A 23,104-nucleotide genomic window follows, 5' to 3' on the forward strand; every position below is an offset into this window, starting at 1 on the left:
CAAGTAGCATACTATTATAGTAGTCCAGGCAGGACAACCCATGGAATTGATAAAGATAAAACCATGATCCTTGTTCCTGAGTTGCCCACAGTGATGATAGATTTGTGAAAAAGGGAGCAGAGGATGCTAAACATCACAAAGTTTTTGCAACATTTATAAGCATAAATCAATTTTTGTGTTCTGTGATATCTTTGTCTAATAATTTGATACTCTATGAGAAGACCTGAGCTCTATAAAAATTGACATTTTGCAGCTAAAAGGTGTTTCAAAGAATCTTGTTTGGGAGCAGAATAACTGATTTTATTGTGCAAAACCATTGTGCTTTCATAGTATACTTGGTCATCTTGCCTTGGGGTATTTGGATAAGCATAATGAAAACAATCATGAGTACAAAGTGGTATCTATAAACTATAGTAGGAACTTAGTAAATATTTGGTGAATAGAATTGAATTTTTCTACTCTCTACTCAGCAGACATTGGGTAGCATTCTCTTAAGTCTTTTCATATTCTTTTTCAAACCTTTAAACCCTCCTTTGGTAACATCCTTGTCTTTGATAATTTGGAGAGTAGAGAGATTCTCTAGATCTTTAACATTCTCTCTCTCTAGAAAGCCAAACATCATACCTCAGATGTGGATCACTGAATTGTTCCTCTTTCAAATCAAAATTGCTGGAAGGGAGATTCTCTAGTTTTACCTTCATAATTTTTGTGACTTTTAATGTAAGTAATAAAATTCTAGTTTAATGATGTATTGGTATTCTCTTTTGTGAAAATTAGAACAACATTTCCACTTCTCAAGTCCTAAAAGACATTTCCAGGTCTCCAAAGAATAAGGTGATGGTGTATGCTTCTTTGCAGAGATGAAGAAATATGAATATGGACCAGTTAAAAGTTAGTTTTTTTTTTTAATGTGTTGGTGGTTTTTTTTTTTTAAGTAGATGCCCCCCCTCCCCTGCCTGTTATACTTTGTTATATACCAAGGTAGAATTTGGAGAGGGAGGGCAGGTGGGTACTTTGAAAAATGTAGACAATGTAAAAAAGAAGATAGCAATAAAATTTATTTGTTTAAAAAATGGGAAGGTGATGAAAATCAAATTCAGTGGCTCAGCAATGGTATTTACCAACTTTTTCAATAATTTGGAATGTATTTCATTTGGGTTTAGTGACTTGATTTTAGCAAAGGCTTTTAGGTATTTTCTTTATTGCGTTTGATCTTGGGTATTAATTCTTTACTGTTCATTTTTTCAAAGATCATTCTATCTTTCAGAAAGAGCAGAAGGAAAATAAGAGAAATGAGTTGCTAGTTTTGCCTTTTCTCTTCTGTCTGTTTTCATTGTCCTGTCTATCTCAAGCAGCAGACCTAAATGTAAAACTCTTTACAACCTAACCCCATCCTACCTTTCCCACCTTATTACATATGACTCTCTTTTGGGCATTCATTGATCCGATTGTACTTACCTTGTGTTCCTTACCCAAGATAACTTCCATCTTTGATTTATATGGCTATTGACTTTTGTCCACATTTGCAATGCTCACCTTCTTCATCTTCCCCTTTTGGAATGCCAGGATTCCTTCAAGACTCAGTTTCAGCACCACCCTCTAAATGAGCCTTTCATAATCCTACCAACTTCTAGTCTCATCTTCTCCAAGTCTTACATATCTGCTTTGTAGCTATTTTACATATACTTAGTGCAATTTTTAGGTTTCTTTTTTATTGCTAGAATTTCTCCACCCCACACCACAGAAGGCGCCATCTCAAAAACAGACATGTTCATACAAATTATGTTTTTCATTTTTCCATCTTTTAGCTCACTCTCTGGAGCTAGCATTCACAATTGATTCTTCAAGTATTAAATCTGTAGCTGTGTATGATGTCCTTCTGGTTCTACTCATTTGGCTGTTCATTATCCTGTATAGTTCTTGAGAAGTTTTTTTGTAAAACTAGACTGTTCATTGTTTCTTATGGCACAGTAGTAGTATTCCATCACAGTCATACTCTACAGTTTGGTTAGCCATTCCCCAATTGATGGGCATCCCCTCAATTTCCAGTTCTTTGACACCACAAAGTTGCCATAAATATTTTATAATATATAGGTTCTTTTCCTTTTTTCCTGAATTCCTTGGGAAACAGACCCAGAAATTATATTGGTAGGTATAAGGGTATACACAGTTTTATAACTTTCTGGATATAATTCCAAATTGCACTCCAAAATGGTTGGATCAGTTCACAGTTCCACCACCACTATACTGGTGTCCCCATTTTTTTTTATCCCCTCCAACATTTGGCATTTTATCTTTTTTTATTTTAGTCAATTTGATGGGTGTAAGATGATATCTCAGAATTGTTTTGGTTTACATTTCTCCAATCACTAATGATTTAGAGCATTTTTTCACATGGCTTTGATTTCTTTATCCAAAAACTGTATGCTCTTATCTTTTGCCCATTAAGTAATTGGGAATAGCTCTTATTCCCATAAATTTGACAAAGTTCTCTCTATATATTTTTGGTATGATACCTCTATCTGAGAAGCTGTCTATAAAATTTTTCTCCCGGTTTTCTGTTTTCTATCCAATCTTGGCAACAATTGTTTTATTTGTACAAAAACTTTTCAATTTAATATACACAAGATTATCAATTTTATATTTCACAGTGCTCTCCATCTTTTGCTGGCTCATAAATTCCTCTCCTACACATAAATTTAATAGGTAATGTGTTCCCTGTTCTAATAATTTATTTATGATATCTCCTTTTATATTTAGATCATTTCTCCATTTTGATCTTATTTTAGTAAATGGTGTAAGATATTGGTATGTACCTAGTTTCTGCCAAACTATTTTCCAGGTGTCCCAATAATTTTTATAAATTAGTTATTTCTTATCTCCAAATCCTAGATCTATGCTTTTGTCAAATACAAGATTAGTATAATCTTTTACTAATGTCTGTCCTGTTCCACTGATCTACCTTTCTATTTCTTAACTAGTTCTAGATAGTTTTGATAATTCTTTATAATACAATTTAAAATTTAGTACTGCTAGAACTTTGTGCAGTTTGTGCATAGAAGAATATAAGTTTATTGGGTTTGGGGATTGTTTCTTTTTTGCCTTTTTATTCCCAGCTCTTAGTATGGCTCTTAAAACAGAGTAGGTACTTAATAAATTCTTGTTGATTGATTCCTCTTTTCTCTAATGTAAGTTAAAAAAAAAACCAAATAACTTGAAAGCTTAGTTTTCATTGCTAGTTTCAACTTATTCTGAGCTTAAGCAGTTCTGAAACTACTGTCCCAGGATTTTGTAGCTACAGTTTTATCTGCGAAAATTTCCACCTCCATCACTTCTTTTTACATGGTGTTGGTTGATGAAATTTTTTGTGCCTATATCAGACAACTCCGTCTTTTTCCTCCTCATTGTTTTTCTTTGTTTATTCAGTGTTTTATGTTTGAAAGCTTTCCATCTCTCCCAAATTGACTTTCTTGGTAAAATTTTTGATCCCTGAGACCCTACCCACCTTTTTATGAATGCTTTGAAAACGGCTTTCCAAAAATCTGTGTCATGTTATGGCCTGATTTTTATCTCCCTTATCGTAGGTTTTCATTATCAAAATCTGTTTTGTGCCATAAAATTTTTATTTTTTAAAGTTATATTGATTTTTTTTGCCTTTTTAGATTACTTTCATGGCCCTTACACTTGTCACCCCCAACCACTCCATAGATCCTCTTCATAATGAGAGTTAAGGAAAACAAATGGATCCAGCAATTATGTCAGAAAGATTCTATACCTATAGCCCACCATCTCTCTTCTAAGAAGATACAGAGTTTATTATTTTTTTTTCCTGAACCAAGACTGGTTTTTACATTTTATCTGAATTCTGACATCTTTTTTTCCCTTTATTTTAAAATCCATGCCTTCCATCTTAGCAAGTATACTGTGTGTTAGATCCAAGGTAGAAGAGTGGTAAGGGATAGGCATTGGGAGTAAGTGACTTACCTATGATCATATAAGTAGGAAGTGTCTGAAGTCATATTTGAAACCAGGACCTTCTGTCTCTATGCTGGGCTCTCAATCCAGTGTGCTACCTTGCTTCCCCCTTATTCCCCTGGCCATTTTTAAATTTTGTTTTCCTTTACATTATTTCAGTATATTGTTCTAATTTTTCTCTTGTTTCTGCTTTCTTCATCGTTCTTTAATTCATCTAAGTCCTCCAACATTTTAAAAATTACTTATACATATATTATTCTTCTATAGAAGAAATGTAGTGAGGGTAGCTAGATTTCCCTGAATTTTACCAGTGATCCCTCTCATGCCAAAACATGCATGTATACTGGCAGGAAGGACATTTATGACTGAAGAAGATGAACTGTTCTAAAGCAAGAGGAAAGAGCTTTGGACAGTTCAAGTGATATTTTGGCACTGATATCTATGAAATATGAATTAATATAGAGGAAAGTTTTCAATGTGTTTGGTAGATCTTTGGAATATTTTTATGCATTTATGCATTTGTTTGAAGTATAGATGGGTTGTAATTATACCAGCATAGGTTGTGCTTATCTCAATTTTTATCATAGTTTTATCACAGAGAGTGGTGTGATTAAAAATGTGGAAACATAAGGTTTTCAATAGAACTTTTATACTTATATTGAGCATTTCTGAATAGCACTCACTGCAGTCTTCTTGGTAAAGAGAGACAATGTATCTAAATAATAACATTTGGAAATCTATGAATGGATGACAAGCGTATTTTTAATAGGAAATACTTTAAAAATGAAATTTTTGAATATTTTTATAAACTCTTATCTGAAAAGTATCAGATTCCCTGTTCTCACAATACAAAATCACACTTAATATGATAGCTATTGTCACAAATATTGGGATAAAAACTTCAATTTTATTTGTTTTTCCAAATATACATCTGATTATTTTTGGAAAATAAACATACTTAATAGAAAAAATTGCTAGAATAATATAGCTATACCTAATTATTACAAAAATATTTGTTAATAAAAAGTGCTTGAGATAGTACAGATTGAATTTGACACACAGACCCTCAATGCAACATAGAAGTTATTCTTGTGTCAGATTGTACTTCTGAAGCATATTAAAAGGATCATTTTTGAGTTTTGTATCTTAATTGGTCTTTTTGAGATCCTATAATAAATTTATCCATGTTTATCATGACAGAACCTTGCAAATCTGTAGTTTGCAATAAACAGTACTCTATAGGTACTTAAATAATTCAGTATTCTATAGGTACTTAAAATACCTGCTGAATGACTGGATTTTAAATACTTTCCTCTCCTTTTTCCAACAATGTGATGGTGATCAAAATTTACTGGAGGGAGAACACCAGGATTTTCTTCTGATCCCTGGGCCCTCTCCTTTTCATTTTTTCCAACATTAGTTTTTATTCATTTTTTAGTGCCTTATATATGATTCATTATGTTTTAGGTTTTGTTTTTAATTTTTAAGTAACTCACAAAGTTATATAATTAAATCATTGTCTATTGTCAGTATTATTCATTAGCAGTTTCACAATTCTTGAGTTTCCACATGTTGGCTTAGCAGGGATCCTTACTGATCTTAATACCATATCTCAGTAGGAAAGAAAATGCAGACTTTTAGAGCTCCAAAGATTAGTATGAAATAGTGTCTGAAAGCATCTGAAAGTGTCATCTCATCTTCTCCTTAAGTGTACAAAAATAAAGCAGATAATGCATCACTTAGAGTCAGAATCTAATTCTATATAGTTAAAAGTTAATAATTACTTTTGTGAAGGCAAGAATGGATGTATTTCTTTTTTTGTTGTTTTTTTTTGTTGTGTAAGAAATCAAACTCCAGTGTGCAAGCAAAACTGATTATATTTTAGAAACCAACAGTTTTAGCACATTCCCTCAGTTCTTTGATTTGCTATGTTCTCTCATCTTGAGGCTCTCTCCTGGAATTTGTAACTAATTTAGCAACAGTTGCTAGGGAGGTTGAGCAATTCTCACTGAGAGGTAGTCATTTGAAAAAACAACAACAACAAAATCGAAGCACATTTCTATCTAGTACCTTCACGGTTGCTTTTATTTTTTCAGCATTATTAAAAGAAAAATAAGAAAATTAAATGTCAGGAAACATGAAGAAAGCATTTTGTGGTATTTTGAAGTGAATAGAACACAAAAGAAAAGCTAAGGTAGTCTTTTTATTCACCATTTAAAAGATGAAACCTTATTTCTGATCCACAAAGTGGTAGTCCTGTTATTCACATTATGTTAGCAAAAGATTCTATTCAGATGAATTCTGTTAATCGTAAAAATTGTTATACCTATGCACCAAAAGAAATTTGCTGGTAGAAAATAATACTAGAGTAGACCTTGAGGAAAATGCCAGAGAGAATTCAAGAGAGCTCTCCTCAGTAGAAGTAGTGAGCTTAATGAGCAGGCAACAGTGTCATGTTATTGATTATTTCTTTCATGCCATTGGTTTCATATATGTTTGTATGAAAAAACTTAAAAACATAAATGACTGGGAAAAGAGGGAGTCGATCACATAACAAAAAGGCGATAGTAATTCTCCTGATATCTTTGAAATAGTAAGACTCAGAGGAAGGACTTCAATTTAGAATGCTAATAACAACACTGAAAAGTTCTTAAGAGAAAATTTTTAAAAAAATCTTTTAAAAATGGGTAGACTAAATGATAATTTTGACACAATAAAGATATTATGAACAAATTTGTGTTTGTCACCTTTACATATATATATATATATATATATATGTAATTATTTACTTGATAAATAGTGCTTTAGCTATTGAAAATTTCCTACTAAAAAGTGACCCTCTATATTTCATGAGAAAGCTAGAGCACATTAGTTTGTTCAGAATTTTAGTGGTATACTTGCAGTCAACTTGAGCAAAACTCTGCTTTATTTCTATTTCTAGGAATGTTGTTTTAGCCAAATGACTATGTTTCTGTACCTATATATCAGCAAACATTTGTTGAGTACCAATACTTGCAATAAGTGCTGTGGAGTACAGAGTTGAATAAGTTAGAGATCTTCAGCTTCAAGTAGCTCAGAGTTTAGAGGAAAGAAACCACAACTATAATACAGTGTATATAAGAGCAATACCTATTGCTCTGAGAATACCCACTAGGGGAAATTCCACTTGGGAGATTAAGTAGAAATGATATTTGAACTGAACCAGGTTTGGGTAGGTGAATATGAAGTAGAAGGGCATTCCAGGCAGAAGGAGCACAAAAGGAACAAATTATACAGTGTATGAATGGATTCCTGAAGTTTTATCTTTTGCTTTGCATCATGAAGTATGTGAAAGGGAAGGAGACTTGGAAAATATGACTAGAAAGGTAGATTGGTGCCTTTTGTGGGGTAGTGTGGGGAATCTTAAATATATTAAGGTATTTGGACAAGAATCTCGAGACCAAGGGAGATATTGAAGATTTTTGAAAAGGGGAATTTTCAGAATATTACTCTAGTACTTAGAAAATAAAAATAAAATAAAATAACTGAGAAGATTAGTTATTATTGAATACAAGAAAACAGATTATTTTGAGAATTAAAGAAATTCTCTCTTGGTGACAAAGTTCCACAGATTCTCACTTTTACTAATGCTATTCAACAAGGATTTAGTCATGAAAAGAGGTTCTGGTCTCCTCCCTATAGGAGTAGAGATGAAGGGGTAGTGACCATCTAAGAAGAAACAGTGGAGTATAGATATTAATGAGCAGGCTTTGAGAGAAAGAAACTTCTTTGATAAATGTTTCTGCCTCACACTTTGAATATCTGGATTGAAGGAAAGGTTGCTCCTGCTGGTAGATGTTCTTGCCCATATTCTCTGCTTGATATCAATAATCACAGAGTTGTTTAAAGGAAAAAAAAAGCATACTCCATGGCCTCTTTTTACTTCCAGAGCAATGATCTTATCTCTATTATTATTTCTTTCAAAAAATCTCATGTGATTTTGATAAATATATGGGAAGCAGCTTGTTGGAGGAGAGCCTTCCAGACAGAATCACAGAATTTGGAATTGGAAAGAACCTTAGCAGTCAACTAGTTCAACCCATAACTGATGAAGAATCCCCACTACAGCTTACTCAGTGAGTAGACATCCTGCTTCTGGTTGAAGATCTCTAATTAGGAGGCACCCATTTCCTACTAAGGCAACCAATTCTACTCATTTGTTAATAAATCTTTGTTTATCCTTTATGCAGCTTCTACCCATTATTTCTGATTCTTCATTCTTGTTGGATCAGATAGCTTTCTTCCACACAATGCACTTGATATAATTGGCAACTATCATAATACCATTATTTCTAGGCCAGTCACTTTTAGTTCCTTCATGTAAACAGCATATGGAATGCACACGTGGCACTTTATAGTCTTGGTTGTACTTTTATTCAGCTAATCAGTTCCCTTCCTAAATGTGTTCAGAAATGAATATAGATGAATATATGTGAATTGTCTGTATTTGAAATGATAATTAAACCCATGGGAGCTAATGATCTCACCAATCTGAACCTGTGATCCATCTTTCCTTTAAACTACAACTTTTTTGGGGGAAAAATTGGAAGGTAGTCTGTTTGTTGTCAGAATGACAATATTGATATAATTCATTTTCTCCAGTATATAGTAGTAATTGGGGATAGCTGGGTGGCACAGTGGATAGAGTGCAAGCCTTGAGTTATGAAGTCATATATATATATATTTTTAAATCCTTACCTTCTGACTTGGAATTAATACTGTTCCAAGGCAGAAGAGTGGTAAGGGCTAGGCAATGGGGGTCAAGTGACTTGCCCAGGGTCATACAGCTAGGAAGTGTCTGAGGCCATTAGTGTCAATGCAGTGATCCTGAATTACTTGGAGGTATCTATGAGAAAAATCACTATCCACATTCAGAGGAAAAACTGTGGGAGTAAAAACACTGAGGAAAGGCAACTGCTTGATTACATGGGTCGAGGGGATATGATTGGGATGTAGACTCTAAATGATCATCCTAAGGCAAATACAAACAACATGGAAATGGGTTCAGATCAAGGATACATGCGATACCAAGTGGAATTGCATGTGGGCTATAGGAGGGGTGGCGGGAGGGGAGGGAGGAAAAGAAATGATTTTTGTATCCAAGAAATAATGTTTGAAATAAACCAAATAAAAATAATGTTTAAAAAAAAGAATTTTGCATTTAGAAAGCAAACACAGACCATTTCTGGGTTCACACTCATAAACTTTCCAAAATGTTAGAACATAGCACAGATTGTCTTCTCCTGTTATCGCTCTTAAGACCTTAGATTCACTTCCATGCTACAGGGAAGTAGCAGCAAAAGATTTTCTTGAACTGGCAACATGTATATAAAGCTTAGACCCAAAATGAACACAAAAAGGACATGCGTCTTGATTACATTTTAGAAATTGCACAACTTTTAGTTAACACAAACTGCTTGTTCCTTCAAAAATCCATCTTTTAAGTTGTTATCTACAATATTTCTATGGATAATATTATTCCTAATATTCTTTGTGATTTTTGTGGGCCCACAAATTATAGTAAATATCATTGTTTCAATGGAAATGAAATCATGGTTGAAACATGGGATAAGAAAAAAAATTGATAGTTATAATAGTATAATGCAGCATTATGTTCATAAAATATCAAAGGGATTAAAACAATTCCTCCAGCACAGTGGGCAGATACTCTTGAGATTTTATAGAAATTCCTAGCTCTGACTTGTAACAGATGAAAAGACATGAAGAAGGTAATGTATATGCTAGTGGAAGTAATATTCTCACTGAGAAGATCATAGATTTATCAAAAGAATGGAGGAATATAAGGATCTATGCTCAAAAACAATGATTAACCTTTTGAACACTTTTTCTAAACTTTTTTTTTTTCTCAGATGTATGGGCTGCTTCAAAAAACTGTGCACATAGAATACTGTCTGAAAAAAATACTTAGCTGTTTTGTTCATCTTTTACTAACGTACTATTCTAATCCCTCATTACAGTATTGAAAAAAACCTGACATCTAAAAGACTATCATTAGATAGCCCTTGTCAATCTGAATGGCTTATGGTATCATCTTTGAAACAAATTGTGCTTATTTACCTGACTGCCAGTCCACTTAATTTCAGTTTGAATTATCAGTAGAAGACTGGCTACTAACTAGATGGATAAAAATTTTGCCTACATTAATGTATGAAGAATGTCTTAATGAATTAAAGTATAGAAGATTTCAGTCTCTACCTAAGGAAGGATTTTCATCATAGGTAGTTCTAAAATTATGAGCTATAGAAAATTTTGTTATGAAATTGAGCATAGAGTTTGAGGTATTTTGATAACGTCAGCTGTTGCCATGCCCAGAAATGGATATGATTAAATATCTAGGCAAAGAATATTTGTGCTGTTTCAGAGAAAATAAATTTATTGATGCTTTAAAAAAATTTTTATAGTATTTGTCTCATCTTTCCAAATAAGGTTAGGCTTAGGCTATCTCAAATTAGGGAGACCAAAATTCGTCTTTTCTTCCACAGAGAAAAATCCTATATGCAATTTTATTCACTCTCTAAAGATTTTCAGTTAGAATACAGCATTAAAAATAGCTTGCTCTTTAAACACAGTAATAGAACTTAGTTTATTTCATTCCAGCCTTTTCTTTTGGCAAGATATAGTGGAGTTTGGGAAATGTACAGAGAAATGCACTGCAGTTCTAGTAATGATTTCTGGTCCCTAACAGTATTAAAAATAATGTTTTCTATATTCAGCATAAGAAACTTAGCTTAATATATTTAATAAATGCAAGGCTTATGGGAAACATGTTTCAAAAATACATTGAAATGTAGCTGAAGCAGTATAGCTTAGCCCTTTGACAGTCTGGGAACAGCAAGGATTATATCTAGCTGGTACAGTAAAATCAAAATAGAGTAGCTTTCTCTGAACCCAAATTATGCTCTATAATATCAATGGATAATAAAAGTTAACAGCATATTTCTTTTTTTTCCACATGGGAAATTTTTACTTAATTAAAAAACTTTTTAGTCAAGAGTTCAATGAGAAATTGGCACATGTGATTGTGTGAAAACAAAGTTCTCAAAATTTCAAGCGGTAATGCTTTTCCATTCAATAGTGTTACTTCCTTTTCAACACCCTATTTTCAGAGCTGGTTTTATGGGTTTAAAAATTTTCAGAACTTCCAAGGTAATGTGATTGGGGGAGGATTGTGTTCACTGTTCTCTTGGTCTGAAGTCTGGCTCTTATCAACAAAGATCCTTATCCCTTGGGATTGCAATTGATACTGCTCCTCTGTATCCCAAAGAGATAATAAAAAAGGGGAAAGGACCTAATTGCATAAAAAGATTTATAGTAGCTCTTGTAGCAAAAGACTGAAAATTGAGGTAATGTCCATCACTTGGGGAATGGCTGAACAAATTGTCTTACGTGTTGGCGATGGAATACTTTTGTGCTATAAGAAATGGTAAGCACGATGATTTCAGAAAAAGCCGGAGAGACCTGTATGAAATGATACAGAGTGAAGTAAGCAGAGCCAGGAGAACATTATTCATAGAAACAGCAATATTGTATGATAATCAGCTATGAAAATTTGACTACTTTCAACAGTGAAACACCTGGGGACAATCCTGAAGGATTTATGATGGGGAATATGACTGACCCATTACCCGAGAAAGAACTGAGTTGAATGGATGTGGATCAAAGCATACTATCTTTCATATCAGTGCATTTACAGTTTTATTTGGGGGTTTTGGTTTTGTATGAGTGTATCCTTAAAAAAATGACCAATATGGAAATGTGTTTTTGCATGATAATAAAATAAAAATTTTAAAAATTGATACCCTTCCTCCCTTGGGACCAGAAACAGTACTCTAGCAATATATTTCATAAACTGTGGTTGAAAATGCAAGGAATTTGTTACAGCCTTCAAGGTAGAATATTTAGGTTATTAATTATTAATATTGGGACAAAAACTAGTGTCATTAACTTTCTCAGTAAATGAACAAATGGTATGTGAACACAAAGAAAGGGGAAAAAAAACCAGTGATTACTAAAAGTCCGAATAACTTCATCAAGTACAGAAATGCCACTAATTTGATTTATTTTTTTTGATTGTATATCTAGGTTGGTAGATCAAGAGCATGCTATAGAAATCAGTATATTTAGATTGTTGGAAAGTATTTAACAAAAATTTCACTTGCTGTGCTTCTAGTTGAGTTAGAAAATAGGACTAGATGATAATATTGTTAGGAGGATTTGGACCTGGTTCAATGATCAAACACAAAGAAGAGTTACTAAAGGGTCAATGTCAACTTAGAAAGGAGGCCTTTTTTGGAAATTGAGAGATCTCTTTTTGGTCCTTTATTGTTCAACATTTTTTATCAGTGACTTAAAGTTAAAGGCACAAACACCATACCTGTCAAATTTGTATGACACTTATCATGGAGATATAACAAAGACATTGGATAACATAATTAGGAACTAAAAATATCTTGATAGATTAAAATTATAGGCTGGATCAATTAAGGATGAATTTAGAAGTCTATACTTGGGTTTTAACAATCAACCTCGTATATGAGGATGAAGGAGACATCTAAGTAAGATTTGGACTATGGGGTTTTCTGGATGGTAAACACAATATAAAGCAAGAATGTGTCTTGGTGTCCAAGAAAGTTAATTTTGTTCTCTGCTGCATGAAAAAAGAAAGAATTAATAGATCTGCTCTGTTCTTCCCTGACCAGGCCATAGTAAAATACTATATTTAGGACTGGACATTTAGGAAAGACATAGACAGCTTGAAAAGAATGACAGACAACAGGATGAGACAATATGCACATGAAGATCCATTGAAGGAACTAAAGATGTTTAGAGAATAGAAGATTATGGGGGACATAATAACTATTTTCAACTGTAATTGAAGATCTCATGCAGAAGTATTAGACTTCTTACATTTAGCTTTTGAGGGAAGTGGATGGAAGTGGCAAACAAAATTTCAGCTTGACTATAGAGAAAAACTTTCTAACAAAGACATTCTAAAGTGAAATGAGCTGCTTTAGGATGTTAGGGGTTACTTCCCTCCAATTAGAGCAGGGCACTAATTAGATAGAGCATCAGGCTCAGAATTAGGAATAAATAGGTTCAAGTCTGACTTCAGGCACTTATTGGCTATGTGACCCTGGTCAAGTCACTTAACCCATATTTGCCTCAGTTCATCTATAAAATAGGGACACCTTGGAGAAGGAAATGGTGAACCACTCCAGTATTTTTGTCAAGAAAAACTCACTGACATCATCCATTGGGACATATAGAGTTGGTTAGGACTGAACAATAACAACTAATTGGAGCCGAGGCTGTATGGCTACTCATTGTAGATATTGTTGAAAGTATTTATTGTCAGGTACAGTTTAGACTAGGTGACATTTTAAGGTCTTTTACAGCTCTTGCTTTCTGTGATTGTGTGAACTATCTTGAATTTTCTAAGAAATGAATGTTTTTTTATCTCTGTTCTGACCTTGAGGAATAAAGCATATTTTTCTTTATGGATTTTTAGGTTTCCTTAGTGCCATCTTCATCAGGGAATGTCGATGTTCCACCAAATATGACTCCAGCAAATGCTATTATTCCTGAATTGAAAGATCGACTTATGGCTCAAGGTAACCTTCTTGAGTCTAGATTTAAATTTCTAATTTTTCAAAGTGATAGATTAGACAAGACACATTTAAATGTTAATTTCATATGAGGAATATTATAATAATAATAAAAATATTTCAAGTAAGTCATTTGAAAAATAAGAGTTAGGAATTTACCTAAAAGTATCTAATTCTAAAAGTGCTCTTTATTAACAGAAATATTTGTTCAGTTTATGGATCAGGAAAGTGATAATTAATATTTTTAACCCCTTATCTTTTCCCAGCATATATCACTTCATTAATGTATTCATTTTGGAAATCATGCATTCTGATATTCTTATACTGCCTTCTAGAAATTCTTCTTGTCATTCTTTTTGAATAGCTTTAAAATTGAGCAACAAAATAGCTACATTTTTCCTTTTCTCTTGAAGAAATAGTTGATCCTTTGTACATAGTCTAGAATTCTTTTTTTTATTGGCATAAATTAATTTCTACTATTCATGCTTGCTGCTCCACAAAAGCCTCCCTTTATACCTCATCATTGCATATAGCTTAGTCAAATAGCATGTTTATTGTGTTAAATGCTAGGAATACAAATACAAGTAGAAAGAGAGTGCTTGCCCTCAAAGACCTTACATTCTAATGAAGGAAGATAACATATACAATACAAAAGAAGGCTGAAAAGGAGAGGCAGAAACAAAGGTATAATGAGGTCCAGAGCTTGGTAGAAGAATTCCTGAGTTCTTCCTGGAGATGATTGAGACTTGGCTTACCTGGTTGTCCTCTTTAAATGGATGTTCTGGGAAAAGCCAGTCAGTCAGAAGTGGAGGGTGAAAGATGGGGAAGAGAGGAGGGGAAGGGACACTTAAACCATTTACTCTGTTTCAGGCCCTGTGCTAGGTGCTTGATAATATTATTTTATTTAATCCTCATGACAACCATGGAAAGTAAAGATTCTTATCCCCATTTTACAATTGAGGAATATGAAACAGAAGTTAAGTGATTGCCCAGAATCACAAAGCTGTCTGAGACTGAATATTAACTCATATCTTCCGGATTACAAGGTCAGAATTTGATCTTGTCAAAAAAATATAGAACTACTAAAGTAGTCAGGAAAACCAAGTCTTTAATCAGTTTCTGCACAGGTATTGGTCTTCTGGAAAGAGATCTCTGATATAATGGGGAAACTTCTAAGACTAAAAAGGTATCAAACATTTGATGAGGTCAGCTAGCCCCACCTAAGCTGGGATCATCTAGTACTTTAAGGTCTATTGTTCAGTCTGGAATGGGTAAGTCTGAGACTTCCCTCAGAGTTAGTTCTCAGGGTACCGTGGGAAAATTGGGATCTTCAGATTTCAATTTGACAGTCCTTTGTCACTTAGTGTATTAGTGGAGGAACAGGAACCAAAGTTTGATGGGTAACTGAGAGGGAGGGAACAGATAAAGAGAAACACTACTTCCCTCCCAGGCAGAGCTGTCCCTGAGAAAATGAACTTATTCAATGTCCAGAGCTGAAGGGTAAGAGGAAATCCCCTTCAATTGCTGTTTTCTGTTTTCTTCTTTGGATGATTATTATCTGTGATCCCCTTAGTACATTGAAGAAGAGATGTCTAAATCTTAGGTAAGTTGTAAGATCTATTTATTAGGTGATAAGTCTGAAATGGTAGGTTAGGGAAGAGGGGAATAGGAAGTCCCTATTTTATTTTCTACCTAAAGTTTCTTCAGGGGTTGAGACTCAGGTCTAAGAGACCTAAGTCCTTGAAGACCTTAGGATCTTTGTGGAGTCAGGTTGGTGTAATTTCCTGAGACAGAGATACAGCTTTGAAGGAAAGTCTACGGGGTGGATAGTCCCTTGCCTTCCTGAAAGGGAAAAAAGTCTCTGTCTACTGCTTATAAGGAAAATGGCTAATCTGGGTCTCTTCAGATCAATGAGGGATTGTAGCAAGATAAGATCAGCGGGGTTGCTTCTTCCCCTCTCAGTTCAGAAGGGACAAGAAGGATATTTTTCAATTGTTCACCTGCTTTTCTTAGCTGGAGATTCCAGGCCCATCCCCAGTTGTCAGCCAAAGTTCTATTCCTTCTTGCATGAGATTTCATTGTAAGATCCAGTCTTTGCAATATATATACATATATATTGTATCTCTCTCTCATCCACTGTAGCTAGCTCTAAGTACTTAGGGACTACGTAACTATACTGCTAATATTGTGAGTTCCAGGGCAGACTTCAGGACAAAGAAATTAGACATGGTGAGTGTCAGGATGGTAGGAGATGTCCAAAATCTTAACTTTCAGCCATTTGTTAAACATTATTCAGTTCATTTTGTTGTTGATGAACAGTACTAGGGCTATTTTTGTTACCTTCTCTTTCTTTTTTCCTGAGGGATCAGATCTTTTAAGTTTCCTTTTTTTTTTGTATTGTTGATCCTAGAAAAACCCAGAACTACTAATAGTCAGAAAAACCAAGCCTTTAGTCAGGAAAGAGATAGTGTTTAATATTGAGCTGCCACCCAGAGTGGCAACAATATCTTTGAGAGGATAGCTACCCTAGTTCATCCTCTGAAGCACAATAGAATTTTGGGGAACTTATATACCTCCTGGGGAACTGGGGACCAATTGAATGGCTTTACAGATGACTACAAAGAAATGAGAAGTCCAAGTCAGGGAGAGGCTGATGCTTTACAATGTATACAAAAGGGAAAGATCCAGCCAAGGGCTGGGCTACCTAGGAAAGGGCATTGATAGTAGTGGTAGTCTCTCGGTGACCGAGAATGACTATTGTCTTTGTGCATTATCATCTATTGATGTACCCTCATGTGGCTTTGAAGTCCAAAGACTGAGGCGCAGAGTTTGTGGCACATGGGACATGGGACGCCAGTTGTTACGGGAGGTGAGGTTGTGGCCTGGTGTCGGCGTTCACACGCAGCGGCAAGACGTTGACGTCGTTTCATCTTCAAAGGTGGCGGCGGCATGGTGAATGTGGGTTCGCCAGCTGCTTCTGACAGAGGCAGCGAGTTCTAGTTGCTTTGGTGTAATTCCAGCCCACTTCAAGTTTGACTTTAGCTGATCCTTGAATCTTTTCTTTGGTTGGCCTTGTTTCCTGAGTCCAACTGACAGTTCACCATAGAATACCTGTCTTGGTATTCGCTGTGGGTCCACGCGGATGATGTGTCCAGACCATCGTAGCTGGGTTTTGAGGACCATGACTTCGATGCTGGTGGAGTTGGCTCTGTTGAGGACTTCCTGATTGGTGATTCGGTCCTGCCATCGGATCCTCATGATTGACCAGAGGGAGCCTTGGTGGAATTGCTCCAGCTGTTTCATGTGCTTCCAGTACAGTGTCCATGTGTCACAACCGTACAGGAGCGAGCTGAGGACCACTGCGTTATACACTTTGAGCTTCGTCGCAGTGCTTACACCGCTGTGTTGGAGGACTTTGCAGCTCAGCCGCCCAAGTGCCTGGCTGGCCTTTTGGATCCTGGCATTGATCTCATTGTCTAGGGACCCGTTCTTGGCGACAGTGCTGCCCAGGTACTTGAAAGTGTTGACGTTAGAAAGCTGTGTGCCGTCGATTGTAATGCACGGCCGGTTAGTTGGCCTCCCTGGTGCAGATTGGAACAGCACCTCTGTTTTGCTGAGGCTGATAGTCAGGCCAAACAGTTTTGTTGCGGTAGAGAACCTGTCCACAATGGTTTGAAGATGATTTTCTTGGTGGGCCATGAAAGCACAGTCATCTGCAAAGAGAGCTTCCAGGATGAGTCTCTCTGTTGTCTTTGTTTTTGCAGTCAGGCAGCGAAGGTCGAATAGTGAGCCATCCAGTCAGTATTTGATGTAGATGCCCAGGTCTAGATCCATCACAGCATGTTGTAATACTTGGGTGAAGTATAGGTTGAATAGTACCAGAGCGAGGACACAGCCTTGTTTCACGCCATTGGAGATGTTGAAGTGATCAGAAGTCTCTCCACCAGATAGGACTTCCCCTGTCATGTCGACATGAAAGAGCTGGATCAGTTTGATGAATTTTGCTGGGCAACTGAGCTTGCTGAGGATCACCCATAAGGTGTCCCTGTACACTGTGTAGAATGCCTTTGTCAGGTCTTTGAAGACAATGTAGAGACTCAGGTTCTGCTCAAGGCATTTTTCCTGCATTTGCCTCACCGTGAAGACCTGGTCAGAAGCCACATTGTGATTCAGGCAGGTTCTGCTCTGAAACAGATGATAGGAGTCTGTTGAGTATAACACGGGTGAGGATCTTTCCAGCAGTGGAGAGTAGAGAAATGCCTCTGTAGTTGTCACAGGCTGCTCGTGAGCCTTTGTTCTTGTATAGGGCTAAGATGGAGGCATCTCTGAGTTCTGGGGGCATGTCTTCCCCTTCCCATATGCTGGTCAGCACTATGTGGAATGCCTGGAGCGCCTTTCCATTTAAGGCCTTGTACACCTTGGTTCCGATCCCGTCTTTACCAGGTGCCTTGTCTGCACTCATTTGTTTAATGGCTTTTTGGACTTCCTCTATTGAAGGAGGGACGCCAAGTTGTTCAATGGTGTGGTTTTGGGGGATCTGGTCAAGGGCACTTTGGTCGACTGAAGAGGGTCAGTTGAGAAGCTGACTGAAATGTATGGGGTGCTCAGGGAGGGGTAGTATCTCGGGTATCTCTGGTATGGAGGGCTTGTCGTGCCCTCCTAGGGCAGCTCTCCAGCCTCTGACCCTCACCTGACACCCAGCTCTCACTTGTGGCTCCCAGTAGCTGCTAGCATGCGGCAGTGGCCACACCCTGGGCAACGGCTTCCACAGGCCAGCTAAACCTTGTGAGGGTAGCCATCGGGTCATCAACCCCTGGTGAACTAGGGCTTTGCTCACCCAGCATGTGAAGACTGCTTTGGTGGAACAGGCAGAAGAAACCAATAAGAAGGTTCAATGGCTGAAGAAAGGGCATTGATACAATTTGAGAATCCGCCTGGAGAAAAAGACATTTAACTTTTGATTAGGTCTGCTAACCTCACCTAAACTGGGATTTTCCAATACTATAAGGTCTATTCTTTAGTCTGAAACTTGTGATTCTGAGACCTCCCTTGGGGTGAATTCTCCTGGGCCAAGGGCAAATTTGGGGTCTCCATATTTTAAGTTGACAATATACTGAAGACAGAATAATTGGCTTTAGTTTTTAGAGAATATGCTATCAAATCCCAGGATCTGTCAGTTTCTCCCAACCTGAAAAGTTTTGATTATGGATTTGGGGATGGACTCTGTGTCCATCATCAGAGAACCAACAGGTAAATACAGGAGGGTTATAACCAAAATGTGATGAAATTTTTTTTCCTTAATTCTTGAAACAACTTTCTGCATTTGAATTTTGTAGATGTGAGATTTTAATAAAGCATTTGACAAATCCTTTCATGCTTCTTCTTTGAAAAGATGATTGATGTTGACTAGGTAATAAAACTAACTAGGTAATTTCAAAAATGGTTGAATGGCCAGATCTAAAAAGTGATTGGAGGTCAGTTTGGAATCCATTATCCAGTTAGACAGATCTGAATTTTCTCTTTAATGTGTAATATTTTTATCACAGAATATTATCATATTATCACAGATAAAGCATCACACTGTATATTTATCAAATTTTAAGATGATATAAAATCCCCTTTTTCTGAGGGATGCTTCCACAATGAATGACACAGTGAAGAGCTAAAGAAACCTTATCAGAATAGACTAGTTGTATCAAACTCAAATAGAACAGATCCAGTTATACCATATATTGACAAACCTTTCTGTGTTATATTGTTTTTTAATTTATTTTGCTCAACATTTCCCAATTACATATCTCATTTGGGCAATATAACTCTGTGCTAGATTATTGGGCCAAATTTAATGAGTTATAATACAGATGAAGTTTTTACTCAGGTTTAAAATTTTAACTTAATAGTACAAGATGAGAAAGGTAAGGCTATATAGCCATTCATCTCAAAAAAAGATCTTGTGGTTTTAATGGATATCCAGCTCCATGTGATAGTACACTCCTCATGGATAGAGGTTTTTTTTCCCCCCCCTTTCTTTATAACCACGCTTAAACCAGTCCTTAGCACATAACAAGTGCTTAATAAATGTTTATTTCTAAGTACCGACAGTATAATATAGCAATCAGAAATGGAGTATGGTTTTAAACTACATTGAAAAAGTAATAATTTCCAAGACCCAGCAGATGCTTAGAATTCTGAAGGCCACATCTGGTACATTATGTTCAGTTCCCACATTTTCAGGTTCCACATTTTTGTAAGCACTTTGATAATTTTGGAGAGTATCCAGGGAGGGCAATTAGGTTATCTAAAAACCTCTAGATTATGTTTTATGAATATCAGTTAAAGATACTAAGGTTGTATAGCTAGAAGAAAAGAAGAAGTAGTGGGAGCTAGTCAGTGAATGTGGTAGCTGTCCTCAAGTATATGAAAGACGAGGTATATAGAAAGTCTTACTCTGTTTGACCCAAGAGGATACAATTTTGAGCAATGCACATTGTAAAGCCAAATTTAGAGTCAATAGAAGGAAAAACTTTCTAACAAATTAAGTTATCCAAAAGGAGAGTTGACTGTCTTAGAAGGTAGTAAGTTTTCATTTTTTGGAAGTCTTCAAGAAAAGGTTGACAACCATTTGTCAGGTGTTTGTAGAAGGAATTCTTTATCAATTTGTGTTGGTTGGACTAGGCAGCTTCTAATGTCCCTTCCAACTCAATGATTCTATGATATTTAAGGAGTAGAGATTTTGTAATTTGTAATTTGTATTGATGGAAGGAGTATTCACATTCAGTAAATTAGTTTTGTTTTTGTTAAAGTTTTAACATGTATTCTTGGAAATATACCCCAATTCTGTTCTCTTAAAATGTATTTTTAATGGATTTGTATGAAACAAATAAACCTATTCTTTGTTTTATAAGTTTTATAATGGGTTTTAGACAAAAAAAAAACAATAAATCTCCAACTTGAAAAATTTACACTAATGTAAAATGGATTTTGAATCCCCCCCCCCCAAAAAAAGGAAATTGCCTGGAAGGACAACATAATATGAAATGCTCACTTTTAAAAAATAAATTATTATTTAGTTATTTTACATTCCTAATGAATTTTCATTGTATTCTTGATTTTCTTCTTGGTAATTAATTTCCCATTTTGAGTTTTATTGATATAAATACACATATCAATAAAATTATTTTTACAGTTACTTGAAAATGTCAAATATTTAAAGAAGTAAATGGAATTAGTATAATAATTGCAGGAATATAACATCTTAGAAGCTCACTGTTTCACATAATGGTTCTTTTGTTATATACGATACTTAAGAGTTTGTATGCTTTCAGCAATTATATAAGATCAGGAGTTAAGAACCTTTATTTTTTTCCCTTGCAGCATGAACCTCTTTTTGGCAATCTGGCTAAGTTAAATCAAAAAGCATTTATTAAGTGCTTACTATGTATGGCAGTCTGCTAAGTGTTGGTTCAGTCTCTGAACCTCTTAGAATAATAGTTTTGAATCTTAAAATAAAATACAAGAATTACAAAGGAGACCAATTATGTTGAAATCCATTATCGGAATATAAAAATCAGGTTAAGAATTGCTATAGTAGATGACCAATTTCCTTACTGTTTAGACTTGACCAAACCACCATAACATATTCTTTTTTTATTGAAAGAAAAAAAATTCTTATGTAGTGTGGCAGATATCAGACCAGTTTTTTAATGTCTTCCTAAAAACTTACAACAAATTATTATTTGGAATTTATTTGCTAGTATTCTCAAAATAATAGGCAATGGTAAAATGGTTTTGTATATTTATGATTTTACACCTCAGTAAAAGTAATTAATCTTTCTAATTAACAGTAGCTTTACCCCTCTTCTTTATTTAGTTAATGTGCTTATTTTTTAACTGAGAAATTGCTGTGCCATTTATCATGGTTTTGTTCAGGGTGGCAAGAATCTCTTCTGCCAGTTTAGAATCCGAAAACCAAACCAAACAAAGAATACATAGGTAACAATGTGACAAGGAAATCACTTTAAAAGACTGATATATATTAATTTAAGGTCGCCAAGGAATTCAGCTATGTAATTCCTAAATGAAAACTCAAGTCAACAGTCAACCTTTTATGGAGTTTAATTACAAACAGGATGAAGAAAGATATTAGAGATAGAGAGAGAGAGGGAGAGAGAAAGGGGAGAGAAGGTAATAGGGCTTAAATACCCCTTCTGTTTAGGCTGGGCCAAAAGGCCCAAGCCCTTAGATAGCTGGGGCAAAGAAAGGAGATCAGTCCCTATTACTCACATGACCAAAATGGAGAAACAGTCTCAGGGGCCTCCACCTCCAGCTTCCTTCAGAGCCGACTCTCAAAGCACCACCTCTCCAAACAACCACCCCAGTCCTCAGACCCCTCTATCTTTAAGGAAACCATCCAAGTTCCCTCCCCTCAGTTCTCACATCTACCAATCACTGTCCATGTCTTCCCTGTGCCAATGGTGGCTCTAGCTTAACCCAGGACCGCCCAGAGGTCTGTGGCTTTGCACATGTCTGTTGAAGGTTATATTCTCAATAATTAAATCTTGATCCTTTGCTGCAGCCCTTCCTAAATCCTGTTAGGACTGAGTGGGGTGGAAATTGTATTTTCCAAGACCTGGTTCTGTCATTCCAAGTATCTCTATTGTATCAATTCTAAAATCAATCATGACTCAAAGAACTTCCTGTTCTATGCTTAAGCATAGGTCAAAGCCCTTTCCATTGTTCAGTAAAAGGTTTCTGTCCTAAAGTAATCTTAAGAAGGGAGGAGGAGGAACCTCCCATGCCAATGGGGTTCACATTCCAATAGAGTTCCCACTATCAATAGGAAATTTTTCAAGTATGAAATTTCCCAATGGTGAAATTTCCAACATTTATAAGTCTAAGAAATTTTAAGGTTTACAATCTCCCCTGATGATCATTGGGAGACTAGTCTCCCCATTGATCATTTAACATAATCATTTTGTAGTTCTAAATTCACTTCTAACTAAAGATATACACAATATTCAATTTTCTAAGAGAAATTAGAATAGTGAGAGAGGAAATAGAAAAGAAAAGAAAGCAAAACCAATGTTTTGCTAGGTGCATTGACAGAAAGCCAAATTAGGGGCAGTCCCTTTTGGCATAAATGTGTAAAGTTACAATAAATGTTCAATCAAAAGTTCAGTCCCATCAATCACATCCAAAGTTCATTCTTGATCTTCTTGATGAAGTGTAGGTTTTCGGCATCTTTCTGCAACAGTTCATTCTCTGGATAGAAAAGTTTCAAGCTTCTTTCTTGAAGATCTTTTCTCAAACAGAATCAAAATCTTTGAATTTTTTATAACAGTAAAATCTTAAACAAAATTCTTGGATTTTTATAAAAATACAATCTCAAACAAAAAAAAATTCAAAAATAAAAAAAAATTCTTAGATTTTAAATTAAAATACAATCCCCCCTGAAGTAAGTATTA

The 23,104-nt window shown here is 35.4% G+C and overlaps 1 protein-coding gene across 4 annotated transcripts in view; it reads left to right on the plus strand.

Annotated features, from left to right (window-relative positions):
- The window catches only part of RTTN (rotatin), a 266,106-nt gene that overhangs the window by 183,249 nt on the left and 59,753 nt on the right, over window positions 1-23,104 (plus strand). For all 4 annotated transcript variants that reach the window (XM_007487781.3, XM_056823598.1, XM_056823599.1 and 1 more), the window contains one exon: window positions 13,544-13,646. In XM_007487781.3, the coding sequence (XP_007487843.1) occupies window positions 13,544-13,646 (103 nt within the window). The remainder of the gene's footprint in view (window positions 1-13,543; window positions 13,647-23,104) is intronic.

Source organism: Monodelphis domestica, chromosome 3 (assembly GCF_027887165.1).
Source record: "Monodelphis domestica isolate mMonDom1 chromosome 3, mMonDom1.pri, whole genome shotgun sequence".
Classification (NCBI taxonomy): Eukaryota; Metazoa; Chordata; class Mammalia; order Didelphimorphia; family Didelphidae; genus Monodelphis; species Monodelphis domestica.